The sequence below is a fragment of the Chionomys nivalis genome, chromosome 13 (assembly GCF_950005125.1).
Source record: "Chionomys nivalis chromosome 13, mChiNiv1.1, whole genome shotgun sequence".
Classification (NCBI taxonomy): Eukaryota; Metazoa; Chordata; class Mammalia; order Rodentia; family Cricetidae; genus Chionomys; species Chionomys nivalis.
The window spans coordinates 22,113,481-22,134,779 of record NC_080098.1 but is presented as its reverse complement, the minus strand read 5'-3'; the positions used below and the strand labels follow the sequence as shown (position 1 = coordinate 22,134,779).

General features: G+C 38.4%; 1 protein-coding gene across 2 annotated transcripts in view; it reads right to left on the bottom strand.

Moving 5' to 3' along the window:
• Usp6nl (USP6 N-terminal like) overlaps positions 1 to 21,299 on the bottom strand; it is a 141,586-nt gene that overhangs the window by 16,299 nt on the left and 103,988 nt on the right. For both annotated transcript variants that reach the window (XM_057787904.1, XM_057787902.1), the window contains exons 7-14: positions 17,061 to 17,168; positions 11,527 to 11,636; positions 9,350 to 9,398; positions 8,444 to 8,564; positions 5,681 to 5,775; positions 5,038 to 5,103; positions 4,845 to 4,944; positions 1,783 to 1,935 (exon numbers count right to left, since the gene is read on the bottom strand). In XM_057787904.1, coding sequence (XP_057643887.1) covers positions 1,783 to 1,935; positions 4,845 to 4,944; positions 5,038 to 5,103; positions 5,681 to 5,775; positions 8,444 to 8,564; positions 9,350 to 9,398; positions 11,527 to 11,636; positions 17,061 to 17,168 — 802 coding nt within the window. The remainder of the gene's footprint in view (positions 1 to 1,782; positions 1,936 to 4,844; positions 4,945 to 5,037; positions 5,104 to 5,680; positions 5,776 to 8,443; positions 8,565 to 9,349; positions 9,399 to 11,526; positions 11,637 to 17,060; positions 17,169 to 21,299) is intronic.

Sequence of the window (21,299 nt, the reverse complement as noted above, 5' to 3'; positions counted from 1 at the left end):
ATGTCAAACCCAGTTAACATGAATAACTGAATCTACTTTTCTTCTGTCATCCCGTACCACACTAACTACTATAACAGTGGAAAATGAAAATGGCAAAAAATAACTTCAGAACAGCATACTTTTGTCAAGTAATATGCAGTTAAAACTTTCAAAAAAAAGTCGCTATTCTCACCTTCCTAGATCTTCTTCATTCTCTCTCACTCTTCTCTAGCTTTCTGATGCCCCCATGGATCTCACAGCTACCTCTGGAAGCGTCCCTTTTACATTCACTAAAATTTGTGTACATCTCATCTCTCCTTATCTGTTTTCCCAAAGTAAGAAACAAAAACAAAAAACAAAAACAAAACGTTCTTTGCAGTTTTCAAATCTATAATAAAGTTCCTGTCAAAAAAAAATAGTAGGTACTATAAAATATTTTGAGCTAAGTATATAAATGCATTATCTACATCGCAACACTCTACATCGAAGCCTATATTAGAGTTGGAAATGGCTGGGCTCAGTTTTGGTGGTTTGGTGGTTCTGGGCTTACAAGGAAGCATCAGTTTCCTCATCTACTTCTTCTACCACTGTACTCAGTTTCCCCAACAAGATGATAATCAGTTATAATCTGTCAATCAAAATTTCTAAATTTCAATTTGAACAGAGGTATTTTTAACCAATATGTTTACATGCATTTACCTAAAATAAGAAAGTAAAGCCATAAGACATGGCTATCAAATGAAACTCTCAGTGACAAGTACGAAATCCCTCTCTATGAGTTACTGGGTAGTCACTAGAACCACCCACAACAACACAGGCTATTAACATTCCTCTTGGTTGATCACCATAACTAGAAGGTAAGACCATATTGTTGTGTCACAGAACACAGAGAAATCAACCTTGATTAATAGGAAAATGATCTCACTTTTAGATAGCTTATAAAGTACCAGAAGGTACTATGCTGCCTACTGGAGGAGACAAGACAAACACAGTCTCATCCAGTGCAATAGACCCTGCACGCTACAATACTAGCCCGCCTGGCAAAATGTGCTCACTGCTGAAATAATATCCTGACAGTTACAGGAGTAACCAATCACTTTCTGATTGGATATGAGGCATGCTCCACAGGAGGGATTTCATGTCTGGGTCTATAAATTTGGTCAAAGGCCCATGACTACCAAGGTTATAGGTCCTAAGGGCAAACATTATTATTGTTGTTTTTGTTGTTGTTGTTGTTGTTGTTACTATTGGGTAAATGACCATGCTGTCTAATCGCCTTTTAAATATTTATGTTTATACTACAGACTTGTGCTGTTCTTAACTTTGGTCAGAGAAGATAACTTTTGTAATCGAAATTCCAATGTAGATGCACTTGTCAGAGGAGATACTGGGGGCTAATGGCTACTGAGAAGAGGAGTCACTCTCCTTTGGGGATATGGCTGCTGATAGGTTGCACCCCACCCCCAAAGGATGACCCTACACACCTGCAAGGAGATAATTAATGACATTTTAAAAAGACATGAAGTTGGAAAGGAGGTAAGAATGGGGGCACTTGAGGGAACTAGAAGGAGGCAATAGAGGATGAATATGACCAAAATACGTTGTATAAATGTATGAAATGTTCGGGTTTTTTTGTTTTTTGTTTTTGTAAAGAAAGAAAAGCTACTAGCATCTGGTAAGACACTAATTGATATTATGTTATCACAAAGTGTAATGCTTACATCTTAACAATAAAAGTTTGTGTTAACTGTGTCATGGCCTCTTATGCTAGAATTTGATGTAGGATGCCAGGGCATTTCTTACCAGGTTCTGGGAGATCTAATTTTGCCCGCTTTAGTTCAGACATAGAAACCTGAAGTTGCTCGATTACAAAATCATCCTCGAAGAAAAAGTCCTTGGCGAGCGTCTCCTGAAGAAATTCTACAAGTTCTTCCATAGACAATCTCATTAGATGTTCTAGGAAAGGATGAGAGAAATGCAAATGCCAATCAATAGTTCTATTAGGTTGAGAAGAAGATATACTCTATTTGAGTGTAGTGAGTTCTAAAACAGGGTATTAAAAAGATATATACACAACTTACAGTTGGCACTGTGAACATCACTAAAGCTCAGCAGGATAGTGTTTGACATTAGAGAAAGCAGGCTGATCTTATTAGGAGAAAAGACAGAAAGATGTACAAGACCAAATATTTTCTCACTGGTTTATGAGTAACCATGTCTGGGCATTAACACTAAACTACAACAAGAGCTCCTATGAGTAAATAGGCATTTATTTATCTCATTTATTGGTTGGAACATAACTCAGACTGGCAAATTCCCTCAAAAAAAAAAAAAGATTACTAACCTTATTTGTATTATTTCGACTGAGGAAATTAGCTTTATTAGCAAAAACAAAAAATAAAATAAAAAAATCACACTATAGCTGGAAATCAGGAACAGACACCCAGTAAGACATCACTACCCATACCTTACAGACAGGTGTGCTATGTTCATCTACATGTATGGGCTCAACTCACAACACAAGTTAGACTGTCCAAGTTCACCTGCCTCGCCTTACTCAAAAGCATGCAAATGCTTTCTCTCAACTATTAGTAGCAGTGATGTTAACTGAGCAGCATGTAGTATTGGTCATTTAGTCCAATCATGTGCATTTACATTGTTTTTGTTTTTTTTTTCCATTTAAAACCGCTGTGTAATCAATCTCCAGTAATACTAGTTTTAAAGCAATTATAAAGAAATCAAGAAAGGAATAGGTCTCTGACTAGGATCAGCTGTTAAGATACCCAGAGAGATTTCTTTTTGTTTTGTTTTTATTTATTTTTTTTTTAACTAGCAAGTGCCATACTCTAAGTGACATTCTGGCACACACAGTGTTTGAATACAGGCTCACCACTGTGGAACTGACTACTCTACTACAACTATTAGATCCACTCCCAAGTACACCTACTCTTGGGAGGCAATCATTTAAAGTCTACTCTCTTGGTAACTTTCAGTCTGTTACACATAACTACTAAGTGTGCACACTAATCCAAATAGTACATCCCCAAACTGTATCCTGCCATCTAGTAAAACTTTGTAGCCCAAGAGCAACATCTCCCGGTATGCCCTATTCCTCAACATTTATTTCTTCATATGGTGGCACAGGAAACTCATTGAAGATGTAAGAGCTTTGCTTCCTAAACAAGAAAAGAAAGAGCAGTAGGCAGGATTTTTCACGCTTGTACAGTCTAATGATATACTGGCAATGGGAAGTAATTGCTATGCTCAGAGTTTATTTACAAAGGCTAAAGTCATACTAAGTGAAATAACTTAAAGGGAGATGAGAGCTATAAAGAAATATAGCATTACACTTCTAATTTTCACTGTTTAGAGACAATTAAACTACTGTTAAAGATATACTTTTTGAGTATATTTTGATCTATTTATAACCTATAACAAGAGCAGTGACATAAAGGAAGGAGAAAAAGGAGTGGAGGTGAAGGGAAAGGGCTTTCGTCCAGCAATGACACAACCCGACTCTGGGAAGGAAGTGTGTTGTCAAAGCTTTGTTTTGGTGTTAGCCTGTGTGCTGGACCATCACCACAGCATTCCTGACAGCTTTGCCCTGGAAAAGCACAGATACCGAGGTCCCACCGCAGATGAAGTGTGGTTAACGCAGCACTGATGTGTTCTGTGTGTTCAAGTCAGCGGCCAAGAAAACTCAATGAAAGCATTGAAGATGGCGGGGAACAGCAGGGACACAACCCATAAACTTGTCCCCATGCTCTCAGCTGGTTTATAACTTAGTCAGAATGCCAAGCAAATCATTCAAGAATGATGTACCAGAGTGGGGCACACACAAATGTGCATGTAGATAACATGATTCTAGGCTGCCGTGACCCATATTTCTACAGAGCTACAAGAGGAGTCACACGGCTCAAAGTTGAAATGTAAAACATCTCATTTCCTGACCTTTAAGGTCCAACACATCATATCTACAGAGCCCCTTTCATTTTTCTGAAAACATTGCTGGTCCCCTGAATACAGATGACAATGGTGTGGCCTGGGCAGTATAAGGGGCCACTGCCAGTGGGATCAGGATCTAACTCTAATGTATGAACTGATTTTGTAGAGCCCATTCTCTAAGTAGAGATAGATACCTTGCTCAGCCTAGGCACGGGGGGTATGGGATGTTGGGGGCACAAGCCATGGACCAGTCTTAGGAGACTTCCCAGGGGAGGCCTTAACCTCTCTGAAGATCAGATGGAAAATGGAGTTGGGAAAGTGGGGGAGCGGAAGGAGAGAAGGGAGGGGAAACTGGGAAAATTAACTAATAAGGAAGAAAAGAAGAAAGAAAGGAAGGAAGGAAGGAAGGAAGGAAGGAAGGAAGGAAGGAAGGAAGGAAGGAAGGAAGGAAGGAAGGAAGGAAGGTAGGTTTGCCGCCCTAGAAGCCATGACAGTCAAGTCTCATCCAGGGCTCGAAACTGAATGTACTTTCTCTTAGAGAAAGTAACAGACACATTTTTTCTGGGCCCACTCACCTAGGAGGCCTTGTTTCCTTGCTCTCTCTGCCTTATTACAAACCTGAGACTTAGACCAAGTAGAAGAGCAAGGGTCCCAGTGGGAACCAATACAAGAAGAATATTATCAGTGACACCAAAAACTGCATCCCACTGTTCAAGTGTGAAAATGAAACTGAGGCAGAGAGAGGACACAAGACCTTCTGATGTAATGTGTATTTAGTCCCGAGAATCAGGAATTCCCTGATGATTGTCAAGAAAAATTTAAAAAAAAAAAAAAAACATGAGGTAGAGGGAGCCCAAGCTAGCAGGAGTTAAAATAAGCCTTGACTTTTGTAAAGTCTCTGCAGCCAAACGTTTCCTTACTTCTGTGTAACTTCAAGATTGTGTAAGACATAGCAGTAAGAATTCGCTCTCCTTCAAAGATGTAGATGTCCCATATCCTGAGGTTCAGCGTAAAAGGAGTCTGCGGCAAAGAACAAAGCAGAGCAAGGTACTGTTAGTGCTTCCCTTACCTTGGTTGTGCACTTTCATAAAGAGGTTTATAAAAAGTACTTACTCGATCAAGAAAACACTGAAAAAACCATTTCATTGTATAAAAACTTGTGTAGATTTCTTGAGAATCCTAAAAAACAAAGATCTTATAATTTCTGAGTTGTAACAAACAAAATAGCAATAATAAGGAGGCTGTCAAAGGTGAGCACATAACCATCTCATAGTTTCAGACTTTGTTTTTCTATTCCTGTTTTTAATCCCCAAATTTAACTAATAAGAATTATCACAGGAATTGTGTCACCATGATAGGACTATAACACAATCATTAGTACATTTTGCAGTGAACTGCTTCATTGCACCATTATATTTTACAGTAAAGCATGCATGTGTTCACAAGGAAGCAGTTTTTATGCTTCTTATAATGCTTTTTGTACAATTTAAAACCTAAAACATAATGGATAAATCACACATTTTAAAGCTTTTGTTAGTAGTATTTATCAGCTTCATAGAAGTAATCTGAACCTATGAATTACGACTGCGGTAGTCTATTAATACTAAATTTTACAAATCCAATGTTCTTTAAACAATTGAGGATTATGACTCCACAGTGAAGTAACCAGAAACAGGGAACCCATGCTGAATTTAATTAATTACTGCAGCTTCACTCTTAGTGTAGGAGGCTATAAGTCAGTGACACATCTACCTACCAAATGTTGCTTAAGTTTGGACAGAAATTTATTCAGAATTTTTTCATGATGTTCTTGAAATCTCAATAGTTTAGGAAAACCTTGGACAAAAAAGCCTAGAACACAAACATAAAATCAGAACTTCAGAGACAATACCAACAAAACCCCAACTTAAAAATGTAACATATTGTATTTGAGCTTGTAAAACAAAACCAACATCCTTAGTTACCAGGGTGTTTTCTTCTTCATCATGGAAATAATTTCATGTGAGCTTTGGAGAGTAAAACTTTTAGCTAGTACTTGTTTGCTAACTACCGTCTTTACTTTGTAGAACTGATAAAGAGGAAAACATATTTCTAAATTAGGAGGAAACACCAAAAGACAATGGAAACGGAATTTATTTATCAAACAGCCTCCTTTCTGCTGGCTGTGACTTTAAGCTCTTCAGTCCTGACAACCACTCTGCTCTACCGCTACTGCCTTTCACATCTTACTGTTTCCAAGAACACACTAACAATTTCACTACTGTATTCTACTTTTCTTAAATTAAAATTACTTTTAAATTCTTTTCATAAGCTATATTTAACATCAGCTAAAACATGCAGGCACTTAAGGTTATACCAAAACCTATACATAATTATCTACATTGTAATCTGTAGGATTTCTAAAAAGTAATTGACTGTGAATGGTAAATTAATACTAACTTGCATATTTAGTTCACTGAATTTATAACTATTTTTATTCAGAAGTTCCTTTTCAGGTATTTATTCAATCATTTCAAGAACATATACTCAATAGACTTTACTTCTGCAATTAGTATTTTCAAACCTAGTTTCTAAGCACATCTGGGAGATTTAAACGATATCTTTTGGTTTCCTAAGAACCCAGGAAAAGGTATGTTGGACAGATTCTCCTTGGATATTCATTATTGACAATAGTTTATAAACATTAAGCTTTCTTTCAGATTTAATGAAACCTATTTTGCTTTAGTATAGTCTCACATATTTGTTTATCTGCGAGTGCATTAAACTCTCCACATATCAAGTAATTTAAAAAGCAATGGTTTTCTCAACATAATAGCAAGTATATGAGAGATCCTAATACACTGAATTAGTACATTTTCTAACACAACCCCTTAAGAAAATGCACATACAGTTTTGTAAATGTCACCAGATACTGGTTAATAAAACTACACAAAATTCACATTTGTGATTTCCATTGGAAGTAAAGCCAGAGTAATAGGGATCCAGTGTGCTTCAAGAACCAAGAAAAGAGCAACGAAACACTGCACTTACAACTTAGGTTCAGTTTTGAAGATGTGTGTAAAAATTTACAAAGATTTTGTCCCTCAGAAATAAGTTTTTTTTTAAACAGTAAAATGATTTTATTTAAAAATCTTTATCTTTCCATTGGAACCACTCTCATGGCCAATTAGAGAGGAATGGGAGATAGGAAAATTTCAAGAAAATCTGATTTGTTTTTTTAAAAAGCCAATGAATGCACTTCAGTAAGAACCAGCTTAAACATGCTATGATTGTCTAACATTTATTCACTTTTCAGTGACATCCTGACCTCAGTATTTTAAATTGATCTCCGCCCAGTTCTGGGTTGATCCCATATACTTAAAATTTTCACATAAAAAAATATAAAGATCAAAGGTAACCATCAGTCACAAAACTGCCCAGATCTAGAGACAAATAATCCCTCAAGTATAAAGTTACCCATAAAAATGGCCTAAACTAAACTGTAAGAACAAATAATAGGGCTGTAAAATTAAGACTGTTTAAAGATTAGATGGCAACAGCTGAAGCTAAGTCAGCACAAGAGGTTTAAAAGAAAATACCATTTTCTAAAAGCAGAGGAAAACATCATCACACAATTAACCTATTATCAAAATAGGAAAAGCTCCACGATATTCCAGGATGGCTTGACAACACCATCACACAGAGAAAGACCAATGATGATGAGTTCTTTCTGTCAAGGTGTCTTTTTATATCAAACAGGTTACTAGATGGTAGCTTGATACAACAGTATGTCTCGTTTCTGGAGTCCATTTAAGGCACTCAAAGTACTCAGAATTAGTTATCATGCAGATATGTTAAATAACCAGTGAGGAACATAGGGAGCAAGACAAAAGCACATGCACAAGCCCACCCTTCTTCAAAAAGAGCCTGTCAGATTTACTATATAATAAGACTATGGAGAATCCTAATCTTGAAATATTTAAATGAGCATTTTCTGTGCTAGGGTCACCCACTCTATAAGCATAAATACTCACAAAGTGAACCTAAGTGGTTCACCTAACACTGTCTTGTATAACTAGTACATTGGCTTCAGGGCCTTGCACATGCAAGACAGGTGCTCTAATACTGAGTGATGACCTCGGCTATTCGACTTGTCTTAAAGCTGCTATCAGATGGCATAGATGGCACTAGGGACAAAACAACACACAATCCTGCTTTCTGGGAACAAATACTACTTTCACTCCTAAGACAAGTTGCAAAATGCAAACAATGAAATAAAGTTTAGTGTATTTTCTTGGCAAATGTAAGAAAAAGGCCATTAAACTCAATCTGTTAATTTGAAAACAAACCAAAGTGTTATGCATTTTATGAAAATTTGTCAAATTTTGTTATTAGCCTTTTCCTTAAGATGGAATGAAACGTAAGGCTGGAAGAAGGCCTGGGATTGACATCTGCTGTCCTAAATTCACCAGAAATCATTTGTTTTCCTTCCGTTTGCTTTCCCCCTGCTTGTTTATCCTTATATATGAGGTTTTCTTACCATGCATAGCATGTTTGGGGCCTGAGAAGAGTTTGACCAGGGCCCAGAAGGCGTCTTCCTCGTTCATGTACATGAGGAGTAGGGCTGTTATCTGGCTCATCCCTTGACAGTACCCGACTTCCTAAGGAACAATGAAAACACAGACTGGGGGCTTTAAAATCAAATTCCATGAACACATACATGAGAAAGGTTAATCTGTAAAATACCAGGAAATGCCTAGATATATCACTGGGCAATTCTAGAGATAACTGTTATAATATCTACAGCATCGGGACACATGCTATACAAGAATTCAACTGTGCTCAAGAGTAAAAGGTGTGGGGAACAAGATACATTAAAAAAAAAACTTTTACATGTAATATGGCAATACAGTCTCTAACAATGTGAATATTAATTTTATTTAATATATGGTTCTCAGAAGCTGGCAAACTGTTCCCAAAAATCTCAGTTTCCTGTCTTGCCCTGTGTTTCTGCAGACACAAGGTTTGGTTTTAGTCTACTCTTCACAGACCTCCCACAGGTGAGAAGTTAGGGGATCACAACAGTACCTGCCAGGAGTGAGGAAGAGGCAGCAGGCCACCGCTCCCTCTCCTACCCTGCCATGCCTAATCTTAAATTCTTAAAAAAGAAAACCAAAGACCACAAAAATATAACAAAACGAAAACAATCTGGAGGGAGGGAAAGTGGGGCTCACAGGCATCCTGTAGTCATATCTAGGTTTTCCTACTTCCAAATCAGATCTTGGGTCAACATGGGAGCTATAAAAACACCAGAGCTCATAGGACTATGGAGACCATCTGACATGAAGAAATGGCCTACAAGTGCCATGTTATGTGTAGTGCCAACAAGAATCTTTGGTTCTTCAGAATACAATTCAAAGAACTAGGCAAGCAGGCCCCAACTTACCGTATTATAGATAGAATATGCAGCAAGAACATGGAATAAGGATTGTTGCCTAGAGAATTGAAAATTTATATTAAACATAATTTAGTTTTTAAAAGAATTTAATTTTTAAAATTACAAACTTAAAAAAAGCAGGCTGACTAAAAACAAAAAGAATTCAAATAAAATTACTATTGTAGTTTTTTTTAAAAAAAGCATACCAAGCTCAAATTGAACCAGAATTCTCAATATAATAGTTTAAATTTGAGACATTATCATACATTCAGATAGAAAAACTTCATATGGGAAGTACCAAGGCTTTGTTGATCTTACTCTAGTGAAATAACATATGGACGGCCTCTTGAAGACTCTTAGAGCAGTAGCTAAGTGCAGGAAATGGCAGTCCGGGAAGACATCCCCCAGGAAGTACAACAGTCCCATCCTAAGACTAGATTACCCATCAGAGTGAAGGTGGGGGCTGCACCCACTACATTCCTGACAACTCACTGCTGAAGTTTGTGCCACTTCAATCTTTGCTGACTTAATCTTACTTCTAACAGAACTGGCCTGGTGGTGAACATCTGTAATACCAGCACCCAGGGTCTAAGGCAGGAGGATCACAAGTTCTAAGCCATCATCCTGGGCTATATAGTAAGACCCTACCTCAAAATCCCAAAGCAGAACAAGACAGAAAAGGGGAATGAGACTAGAAGGAGACATAACAGTGACTCCATCAACTTGGAAGTGAAACTACCACACAACTGCTTTGGGTTTCTTATGTCATTTTTGGGTTCAACAGGCAAAAGAGGTGACTATATTAGTCAGGATGGCTTGATCCCTATGTGAGAGGTTGATGGTACTACCTAAAGGACACAAAGAAATCATACCTGGAATAAAGGAGACTATTTGGGGAATTTCTTAGCATGTACGTACTAAGTACATACAAAGAGTATATGTGTAAAGAAAACTATGGAAAACTATAGCAACATTATTTAGAGAGACTGATAATGGTTCAGATTTTTCAGGATTGAAGCCCTAAGTCCTATAACACAGCTGAGGTACTTGCTGAGGGATGGGCAATGGAAAAATGTATTTATAAACACCATGACACATGGCCAGTCACAGGGATAACTGTACTTTTCCCTTATATTTTGGTGTGAATGCCTATATATTAGTATTTTCTTTCTCTCACTATCTTATATTAGAAGTACTAATAGGTAACTCTGTACTACAGTTATACTATTATACAGTTATTCTGTATACTAACTATTTAAGCATGACTACCAGCAAAGGACTTGAAATCCACTTGTGGACAGGGGTTAATGTGTTTTCAGCTGTGAACAAAATAGTTGCGTCATACTAGACAGATGTATGATTTTGTTATAGCCTCACATGGAATCAGAATGGTTTAAAGGGATGTGTGTGAGCACCAAGTTCACAAGGACAAGCTGCAATGGTCAACTATACTAGTTAGGCCGCAATTCCCTTATTATTTAAGTACTGACCTAGGTGCTGCGCTCAAGAGTTTTACAGATGTGATTAAATCCACTGTTTGTTAAATTTGAGTCAGGAAAATTATCCAAGGCACACACAGACTGAACTTTCCAGCCTGCCCTTCCTGGTCAGGCAGATCTTAACACTGTAGCCTACAGTTTTTGCGTTGCTGATTGGATTCTAAATAATACATAGGCCGGCACAATAGTGTCTTTTCATTACTACACTGACACAGTGATGGCCACTGCGGTAAGGACAAATGCTCTGTTGTACTCCATACATTAACTTCTCATTTAATTCATTTTCTTCTTTCAAGTTCCATTTATTCATGAGGTCACAGTTCGAGAGATAAACTTATTACCAACAGTTTTCAAATAAATACATGCTCTCACATCTATAAATGACCTCAAACTTGCAATCCTCCTGCCTCAGCCTCCTTAGTACCTACAAAATATTTTTAAGAATTTTACAATGATAAAATAATACCAATTTTACAACATGTACTATGCCAATGTTTTAAAATGGTAAATTAAGTCAGACCCCAGTTTCACTCAACATGAAATTAAATGATCTACAAAACTTTTAGGATCAAAATAAAAATTATAGTACAAACAAGACATCCTAAAAGTACAGTTTATCTTAAAGACTCCAATAAAGACCATTTACACATGCATTATTCACATTTTATAATATTAAACTTTACTTACTTAACGCCGTATCTGTCTCTAAACATAATATGGTTCCTAAATGTGCGGTTCACGTCAAGGTCTATTTGTCTGATGTCAGGTGAACAACCTCGTGCTCTGTGTTTTAATTTCTGAAGAAGAAAAAGAGGAGAAGAAAATATATTTTCATGAAAAATACTTGCTGAAACTCTATGATAAATAGCAAAATGATCCTAATTAAAAACTGTATGTATGTATGTATGTATGCATGCATGCATGAATGTATTGGCAGAGGGTAGGGCTAGGGAAATAATTCCCATGGCTTAAAGAAAGATCTAGGCAATATAAAAAGACACACAAAGAAAACGTTTCCTTCCTTCCATGTCCCCATCTACTCTGCTCACAGCCTTTCCCTTCCATGGTATCAGATTTAGATCAGGGAATGTCTGAGGTTTGTAGGACTAACATGGCTGAGTGGTGCACTCTTCAAAAAATTCTTTTTCCTCTGGCTCAGGATTTTCTTTGCTTAGAATGAATTACTGCTTCTTCATTTGCTTCACTTTCTATATTCTTGCAGGAAATTCAACACCAATCTGAAGCACTCTGTAGAATTCACAGAATATCCAGTTTCTTTTCTTTGTATCCTTTATTTGTTTGTTTGAGTCAGTCCCTCCCAAGTGCTAGGATTAAAGACATGCATGCCTAGTGGCCAACTTCTTAAACTTTCTCCCAAAGCAGCCAGTCACGCTTCTGCTTAGGTGGCCTGTCCTCAAGGCTACTGCCCCTGGTCTTAGGACTTCCTTAGCTTTGCTCTGAGCTTGGGTCCCCGATTTCTGGGTCTTGGTTTATGGACTGCATTCTCCAATAGCTGCTGTGAATGGGCACCACAGAAGTACAAAGGTTTGGAAATCTTAAATATCTGGTGACTTACTCTTTCAAACAACTGTGGAACCTGCTTGAGAATTCTAAATTAGAAACATTCTTGCTCAAAAGGCCTCCTGTGCTGCCACTGGAATTCTTCGTTTCTAGGTGAGATCTTTCCTTCTCTGGAGCTGGTGGGAGCACTCTGTTTGGAAGTTGTCCATTTCTTTATTTGTTTTGGACCTATTTTCGGCACTTTCAATCTTACAAACTCATACATCTCTCATCTCTGCAAAGTTGTCTTTAATAATTCTGGATTCCTATGTCAATTTCCTCTTCCTCCCCTGCCATGATTCCATTTTCTTTCAGGAGCTTGGTTATTACAGTGTGGGATCTTCTAATCAAACCCATTTTCTTTTTTCTCTACTAGTATCTGTGCCTTCAAATTTTATTTTCTGAAAAATTTCAATTATTTTTGATTAAGTTTTTCATTACTTTTTTATATTCTTAAGGTCTTTGCTATTACAAAATGCTCCTTTTTATAGCTTCCTATACTGTTTTGTGGGTGCAATGTCAATTTCATTTCTCTGAAGATACTAACAACAATCTTTTAGGTTTTCTTCTTATTCCATGATCTGTTTCCTGCAAGTGCATTTTTCCACTTGCTTTTGTCTCCAATTTAAGTCCTTTTCCTCAAATGACTACTAATATTTGTGTTACGTGTTTCCACTTGAAAGTAAGGCATTAAACAAAGCCATGTGCCCAGACGGAGCTTCACGACAGTGGGCAGTGATGTCGCTGCAGAGTGGGGATGTAACAGGGCAGTTGCAGTGCAGCCCCTAGAACCCTAGGTCTTTGTTCTATTTTCTTGCACTGGTCACATATCCCAGGGAATCTCTCTCCAGCTCCTGACTGGCATCTAACTGTTGGTATTCCTGAGAAAAAGCTAACTGTACCAAAATTGGGGTATTATACTCCCCTGCACAGCTAGGACAGCAGCTGCTTCACCTTCCCCCAGTAAGAGACCTACAGTCCTGGGCCTGTGCTGGAGGAGACTTGGGGACTTACAACTGCTTCACCCACAGACTTACAGTCACGTCAGTGCTCAGCTTCACCTTTATGTCCTGAGGTACCTGCAGGTGGTAATTACCAAGTCCTCTAGAGATTAAAGACATAAACCATGTGGCTTCTCCAGATTCCTACTGCCAGAACAGAACTTAGATTCCTCAGATTTGTTTTGTTTACTCTGCCTGCCTGTCTGCACTCTCTGCACTCTGCGGTCCAAACTGTGGCAGACATGATTTCTTCATTTTCTTATTCCTTATAGGTTTGCCTTTTTTAAAACTCTGATGTCAATTTGGTGGCATTTCTGGGGAAAGGGAGCTAAATTATGACTGTTTTCATTACCAGTGTTTAACCAGAAAGATGATTAAAATTTGTAACTATTTGTATTTACCTATGTTTAAGTATAAATCACTATCTATAGACACACATTCATATGGAGTCATTTATCATATACTGGTAATACAATTGAGTCTAAAGCAATTCCAATAAATCTATATATAAAACATAACTTTAACCCCTAAGTTAAAAGGAAAAGTGGACTAAAAGCCATGTGGTTATGTCTAGAATATACATGGGCCTGACATTTATGTGTATATATGTTAAGTATTTTAACTGTGTTTTGAGGTGTGACCTTCTGCGGCTTTTTAAAATAGGAGAGTGGACTGGGGAGTATGACCCAGTGAGATAACATTTTTCTAGTCTATGAGAGGCCTGTTTCATCCTCAGCAATACAATATACCCAAAAGAAAACATGAAGAATAACCACAGTATGTTCCAGAGTTTTGAAGCAATACAAATAGTAACCTGTATATATTTGGTTTTTAAATATCTTTTATTGTTAAGGAAACAGTCAAATATAAAGGCTTCACTTGTTCTAAAGGCCTCCTGGTAAGCGCTGAGATGTCAAAACATAGGAAGAAAGACATGACCAAAAAATGTCTTAAAATAAAATTTAGCTGGAGGAAAAAAAAAGACCCAAACATATCTATAATACTGGCTTTTCTCAAAGATATGAAAATCACAGCAAAGACATTAAGACAGAAGCAAAGGCAAGGAAGCAGGTAAAAGTGCACTGAGCAGAAATGTTATTTATGTTCCAAGGAATTTACAGGCAGCAGATGCAGTGAAACAAACACAGCACCCCCTACCCACACCCCACTAACAAGTAGGTGAGCAGACTCTACAGCTACCCAACAGGGAGATCCATATTCACAAGTACCACAGTGATAACATGGAGGAATGCTTTCACTAAAAGGAAGAGACCTACTGAGCCTCTACTGTAGATAGAGGCTGACAGGGCGGCAGTGAGATGAAAGGCCAGCAGTGTCTGTGGGGTTCCTCCCAGAAGCCTGAACTAGGCTCATGCTGTGGAGTTTTAGAACCATGGTGCATGGGCCTTCTGCCACTTTAATGTATGTTTCTAAATTCAAGACAGACACAAATGTGATATAATTAAATGAAAAGGGGAAACACTGGTTTGGAGCCAGAACAGACTGGGTTCTTTGCTCACCCTGGGTGAGAAGTTACAAAACCTTGCTAAGCTCAGGTTCCTGGTCTGTTAAATGAAGCGATAATGATACAGAAAATAGTAGTAAAACCTGCCTCATGCTGTAATGGCAAGACTTAAGTAAGACAATCCCTGTACAGCACGCAAATAATGTCCATAAAGTATCCTAACAAGGTCAATGCTCCACAAGGTGAAGTAGGAAAGATGTTTCCAAAATACAACAATACGAAGCTTCAAACTAAAACCAACCAGATCCCAGCTGGAGAAAGGGAATCAGAAAGGGCATTCTAAAGCACCTTGAAAACTCAACCCACTTTTTCTCCCCACTCAAGTCTTCTAGTTCACTGAGACTCCGTGGATTTCAGCTCAGTTAATGCTTTTATTTGGCTGTCTAAATGTCACGCACTATCTAGAATGCAAATATCTGCACAATCTCCTGTCCTCACAGGAAGCGCCAGCTCCGCACACTGCACTCCTTTACCTTTGTGTGCTGTGTAACACCATGCAGAGCTCTGCTCCAACAAGAGGCACAGACGTCTGCAGATGAAGCCAAAGGCTTGAATGTACACAACATGCCAGGCTCCATCTCAGAACATAACATCTTGGTAGATTAAAAAAGGAAGAATCACTTCATGGCATAGTGCAGACAGAAACTTACGTCTTTTTTGTAGAGGGACAAGGAAAGAAGGTCAGAAAAAGAAGGCATGATTAAATGATGTCATGAGGGGAATTAAGTAATAATTGTAATGGCTGAAGGTATCAAACTAAACAATTAGCTTGGGAGCCTTAACACTCATTTGTTTTGTTGTTACTGGGTTACTAAACCACTCTCTTATGTGAACTAGGAAAAAAAAATATATATATATATGGTTGAAGAGTGTCCCCTCGTGTCCACCCAGAACCAGTGCATGTGGCCTTATTGGGAAGCAGAGACTTTGAAATCACCATTAAGCTCAGAAGAGAGCATGTGCACAACAACAAAACTGAAATCCAATGGCTGGCAACCTTATCAGGGAAGAGACACGTGACATGTGACACAGGAGGCAGAGAAGGAGCTACAGAGCCAAGGAACACTAACAATTGCGGGCAGCCAGCAGAGGTTGGCAGAAGGCCAGGAAAGAGTCTTCCCTGCTGCAACACTAACTTCTGAACTCTATCCTCCAGAACTGTGACAGGACAGACTGCTGACTTTGGTCATCCGCAGCCCTGGAAATGAATGCAGTATGCAGACAAAAGTACTGTGTGGTCTGGCTAATTTCTGTGTTTATTTATTAACCAGATACTTACTGAGCACGTGCTGTAAGCTGGGCGCACTGTTCTAAGTGCTAGAGTTAAACTGTATGTGTGCTCTCTCAGGTAAACATCACTTTGAAGATGGGCTCTAAAAACTTGATGCTAATAATAATCTTATCAGTAGTCTAAAGTAATGTCAACCTCTAATACCCTGAAACACAAAATTCACTGCCTGTGTGAAGCCCTGTATTCTCATAAAACTATTAATTCTTTAACTACTGCTTATTCTCTTTCATTTGGCAAGCTTTCGTCTGAGTTCGCACATAGGGAAGAAAAATACCAAAAGACACTAAAGTGTCTTTTATAACTGCCTGGGTTTAAATTGATTTTTCTTTTTTCCCCAATTGTTCTGTTGTAATTCATTCTATGTAAATACATTTTCTATGGAACATACTTTAAAACCTATGAATCTAAGAATCTTAGATGTAAAGTTCTTATTCTTTTCAAAGGTTAATATAAACTTGGGTTTAGAAAGAGTATACACAGGCAGTGTTAGAAAAATGGGATTCTGCTTTTACCTTCCCCATAAACTTTAAACATGATATAAATCTCCTTATTAGTAGAACAACCAAACGTAAGTCAACTTTCCTTATAAATATGCCCTAGCACTAATGAATCACTGTCAGTGTCTAACAATACTGGTCGATACAGACAACACTTGATCTAAAATTTGAGTAGCCTGGCACTAACAAAAAACAACAACAACAACAAAAAAAAAACAGCAACAAAACAGTAAGCAATGAAATCTCAATACAATTTCAGGTGATCGGAGAATACCCTATCACCTTAAAAACAAAGAGAAACGATTTTGCATTTTAACTTCAAACTCATAGTTAATTTAGCTACTCACACTATAAAGGTCTTTTGTTTCTTCTTTCATTTTAGGGATCTCAAGAAGAAGAGCCCAGACTTCGCCTCGGAGCTGGAGTGGAATTCCTTTGTAAATTCGTCGGTGGAACTGATTAAAAGAGAAGGTTACAAACTGACAAAAGTTCAGACAGCCCCTTCCATTGGTCTACTGAATATCTCTCAGGTTTTCTTTTCCAGATATTCATGACTATTAATTTATAAATTTTAATAAGTCAATACAATTAGGTTTTGTCACTTACTTATTTTTTATATCTTAAAAGGGAAACATAATCACAGAAGGAAAAAAATAAAAAACTATCAAAAGAAAATAGGAAAAAAAGAAACGTCAAGAACACTTGGTAAGCCGGGCGATGGTGGCGCACGCCTTTAATCCTAGCACTCGGGAGGCAGAGGCAGGTGGATCTCTGTGAGTTCGAGACCAGCCTGGTCTACAGAGCTAGTTCCAGGACAGGCTCCAAAGCCACAGAGAAACCCTGTCTCGAAAAACCAAAAAAAAAAAAAAAAAAAAAAAAAAAACACTTGGTAAATTGGTAAATCGGAATGCCTGACTATCACAGAAGTGTCCCTTAGAGTTAAATGAGCAGAGCCAATGCTCTTTAGTGACTCATCTTGTTTACACATTTCCTTACTATACACCATCCTTTCCCCACACTGCTAGAAGGTGATCCAAATAGTAGGAAGTGGTCCTGTGCCGAAAGCATCCTCATGAGTGCAGACAGCATCATATAAACTCTTTCCTAACACCATCTCCCTGTAGAATACATGGTGTGCCATCTCAGACCCCAGTTAGCTCAACTGCCCACCTCACCATTTGTCCCTTTTCTTATAAGCCTATCTAATCATACAAAATAGTTGGCAAATTTTCATCAAAGAAAGACAAAGACCCCTCTTTACTCCTTTGCCAGCCATGTAGGGAATCAAGCCCAGGGCCTTGCACATGATAGGCAAGTGCTCTCAACTACTAAGCTACTTCCCCAGCCCACAATTTGCTTTTCAAAAACATTAGGCACCTAAGTAATCATTATCATCTTAGGTTCTTGAAATATACATTGCAATTACTCTAAGGATCTTAAGACCCAACAGACTTCCTTATCTTATAATTATGTGATTCAAGTCCATTCAAAACAATATACAAATCTATTAAGGTCATTACAATGTGATATATAATAACACTTCAGTATTTACTGTGTATTCTTGCATGTTGAGTGCCTTTTCTATCTTTGCTCATGAGAGGCCAGGAGACTCCTATCTCGTGTTTATGTCTATGGTTACCAAACACATTTTAGACACTGGCAAATGTCTTCCAGGGGACAAAATTATCCTGGGAGCACAGCAGCACAGCTAAGAACCTCAGACTGGTTGGTCACCTCTTCTGTGTCTTTTCTAGGTAGTGCGTAGGCAGTAGATGACAGTCCATGGACTCTTGAGCCTCCTTCCTATGCTTGCAAAAATAGGTCCGGGCAAGTCATGGTCCTGTGAGCGGAACTGAAGATAGCTTGGGTCCCAGCTCTGTTGCATGGCCTGCTGCCTCTCCTGGCTGAAGCATCCTGTGGCCCTGAATCCACACATCTGAGTCTTGTTTAATCCTCCTCTGTCCTGGGAAGAGTTTAGGGGACTCACACCCAGGGCAGGTCCTTTGCAGCTGGGACACCCAGCCGTGCTATTTGATTAGAACAATGCCTCTCTTCTTCCCTGCCATCTACAGCGTGTGGACTGGATTTTGATCCCCACAGGCCATTCCAGATATTCTAGTAGTAACAGAGTGCTCAACTTGCATAATCTTTCAAAGAAGCCCTGTGTTCGGATGTTTTATTGATGGCCTTCTTCTACTTCCCCACTATAGAGAAGTGCCTATGTAATGGGAACCCACTGACAAAGGCCAAGTCTTGTTTTAGATGTAAGCCTTGACTCCCTTCCCGCCACCCCATCCATGTTTGCTTGAGACTGGCTCATTTATTCGCTGAGCAAACATATTAAGTGTCTATTCTGTGAAGTGGAGTTTTTGGAACTTGAGTTTGGACTCTTAGAAATGAGGTGATATGATGTAGTGGAGGGATTCTCAAAACCTGGTTTGGGAACCCTGTTAGAGTCCAGGACTTTCTTCTGCTTTATTCCAGGTTACACACTGCCGTACAGGGAATACAGAAGCAGACAGCTAAATCCAGCTGGTTTCTCTTAAGGCCAACAGCAGGAAATTTGCAAAAGAGAAAATAGCATTAGTCTCTTAGTGCTTTAAAAATAGTTGTTATTTTTTTATGAATGGACATTATTTTTGTATATGTGTGTTGTGTAACAGTCTCCTCCTAAATTGAAGCATTCTATTCTACAGTGAAGCTCCTTAAACAGGCAGGCAAATAACTCAGAATATTCTTCAGGAAGTCCCTGAAATGAACCAGATTCATTAGGCCCCTCCCTCCTAGAGAAAATAAGCCAAGCTGCTGAGAGTCACTCTCAGACAAGCTAAGTGATAAGGAAGGCTTTTGAGATGAGACCAACTTTCTGCCTGGAAGAAGCAGAAGCCAACCTACTCTCTGGAAGAGGTTTAGACTAGTCACCTGGAAGAGACACTCTTCAAACTGCTGAGCTGCCCACAGGCTGTACAGTGTGGTCCAGGTTCTCAGCTTTTGTGGACTGTTTCCCATGCCGGGGTGGGCTTTGATGATGCAGATGCCTGAATAATTTCTGCTCCTGTCAGTACCCCTCACCCACACTCCTTTAATAACCTTAATAAAACTGACTGGTCAGTTCACCAAAAAAAAAAAAAAAAAAGAAAAAGAAAAAAAAACTTAAGAGTAGACGACACTGAAACAATGATAACTGAACTTAAAAGAAATATAAAAGTGATATCTCTGGCATCAACCAAATATGCACATTAAATATATATCAGAAAAGTAACGAAGATGTTTCTAAAATAAGAACTTTTAATTACACTTATTGATTTTCACATATACTTGGCCCTCCAGACTCATGGTTCTATATCTCTAGATTTAATCACAAGTCAAAATTATTTTTTTAAAAAGCTGTTTTACAAATGTCTCAAACTTCTTTCATGTTAGTGCTGTCTAGTAAATATTCACACCACATGTACACTTGGCCTGGAGATGACAGACGCTAGCCACTGGCTACTTACAAACACTGTGCCATTCGTTATGAAAGACCAGTGTATCTGTGGACTCTGGAACCACAAGGGTCCTAGAACAACCCCCTCAGATGCTGAGCAGTGACCATGCTTGACCATTTACATAACTGATTTGCTATGTTTACATATTTTTCCTTCCATCTTGTCAATTATGATAGAAGTTTTAGCAATTTTGTAAAACATCAGGCATTACATCAAAGCATAGTTTATTGACAAGTCTGTAGTGTAGTTTCTATCTGCTGATCTTCCAGTTAGCACAGCATTCCTATCTATTTTCTATGACAACCCTGTGTGCCTGTGATGTAAGCACACCCCTCCCAGCTAAAAGGAAACAAAGCCCCTGTTGCAGCAGGCAGGCCATCACTGCGGGAACATAGCTATCATGACCTTCAAGAAAGCTTTCAAGAAAGCTCAGCTCTAAAACTCCAAATATTCTACACTAGCGCCATGTGTGCATTTCAAGACATTTTTAGAATCTTTCTGCATGATTACTATGTAAGCAGGGACTCTGAAGAGAAAACATTCCTCCCTCCCTTTGGAAGAAACAAAAATAAATGTTACCTTTTTACATCAGTGTAATTTAAAACAAGGTATGAATTGAAGGTGGTAATTCTTTTAGAAGGTACATTCTGTTTCACACCAAATTGGACCATATATATCATCAAATGATTCTACCACTATAGTTATGGGAGAGTGCTTTAAAATTATACATCAAAGAAATAGTTCTGCTAAAATCCCTCTTAATGGGAACTGCATTAGCTGGAGCTGCTGTCAGAGTAATAGCCTAGCAGAAGTACTCATCTTTACAGACTTCCTTACTTCAACGGATACATGCAGACTGGAGAAGAATAAAGCCGCATAATCCTACAAATACTTTATTAGACTGAATGTGAAACCAAAGTGTAGGTGCGATGCTTCGAAACTTATCCTGTCATCATGGCTTGAGCAATCTCTCCACAGAGGAAAAGGAGCTGTCAGCTGCAAGCTGATCTGAGGGGGTGTGCTATTAAATAAGAGCACAGAAACTGTACCTAATTTCCCACTTCGAAGTGATTCCTTTTAAAATTATCTTGAGTTCTA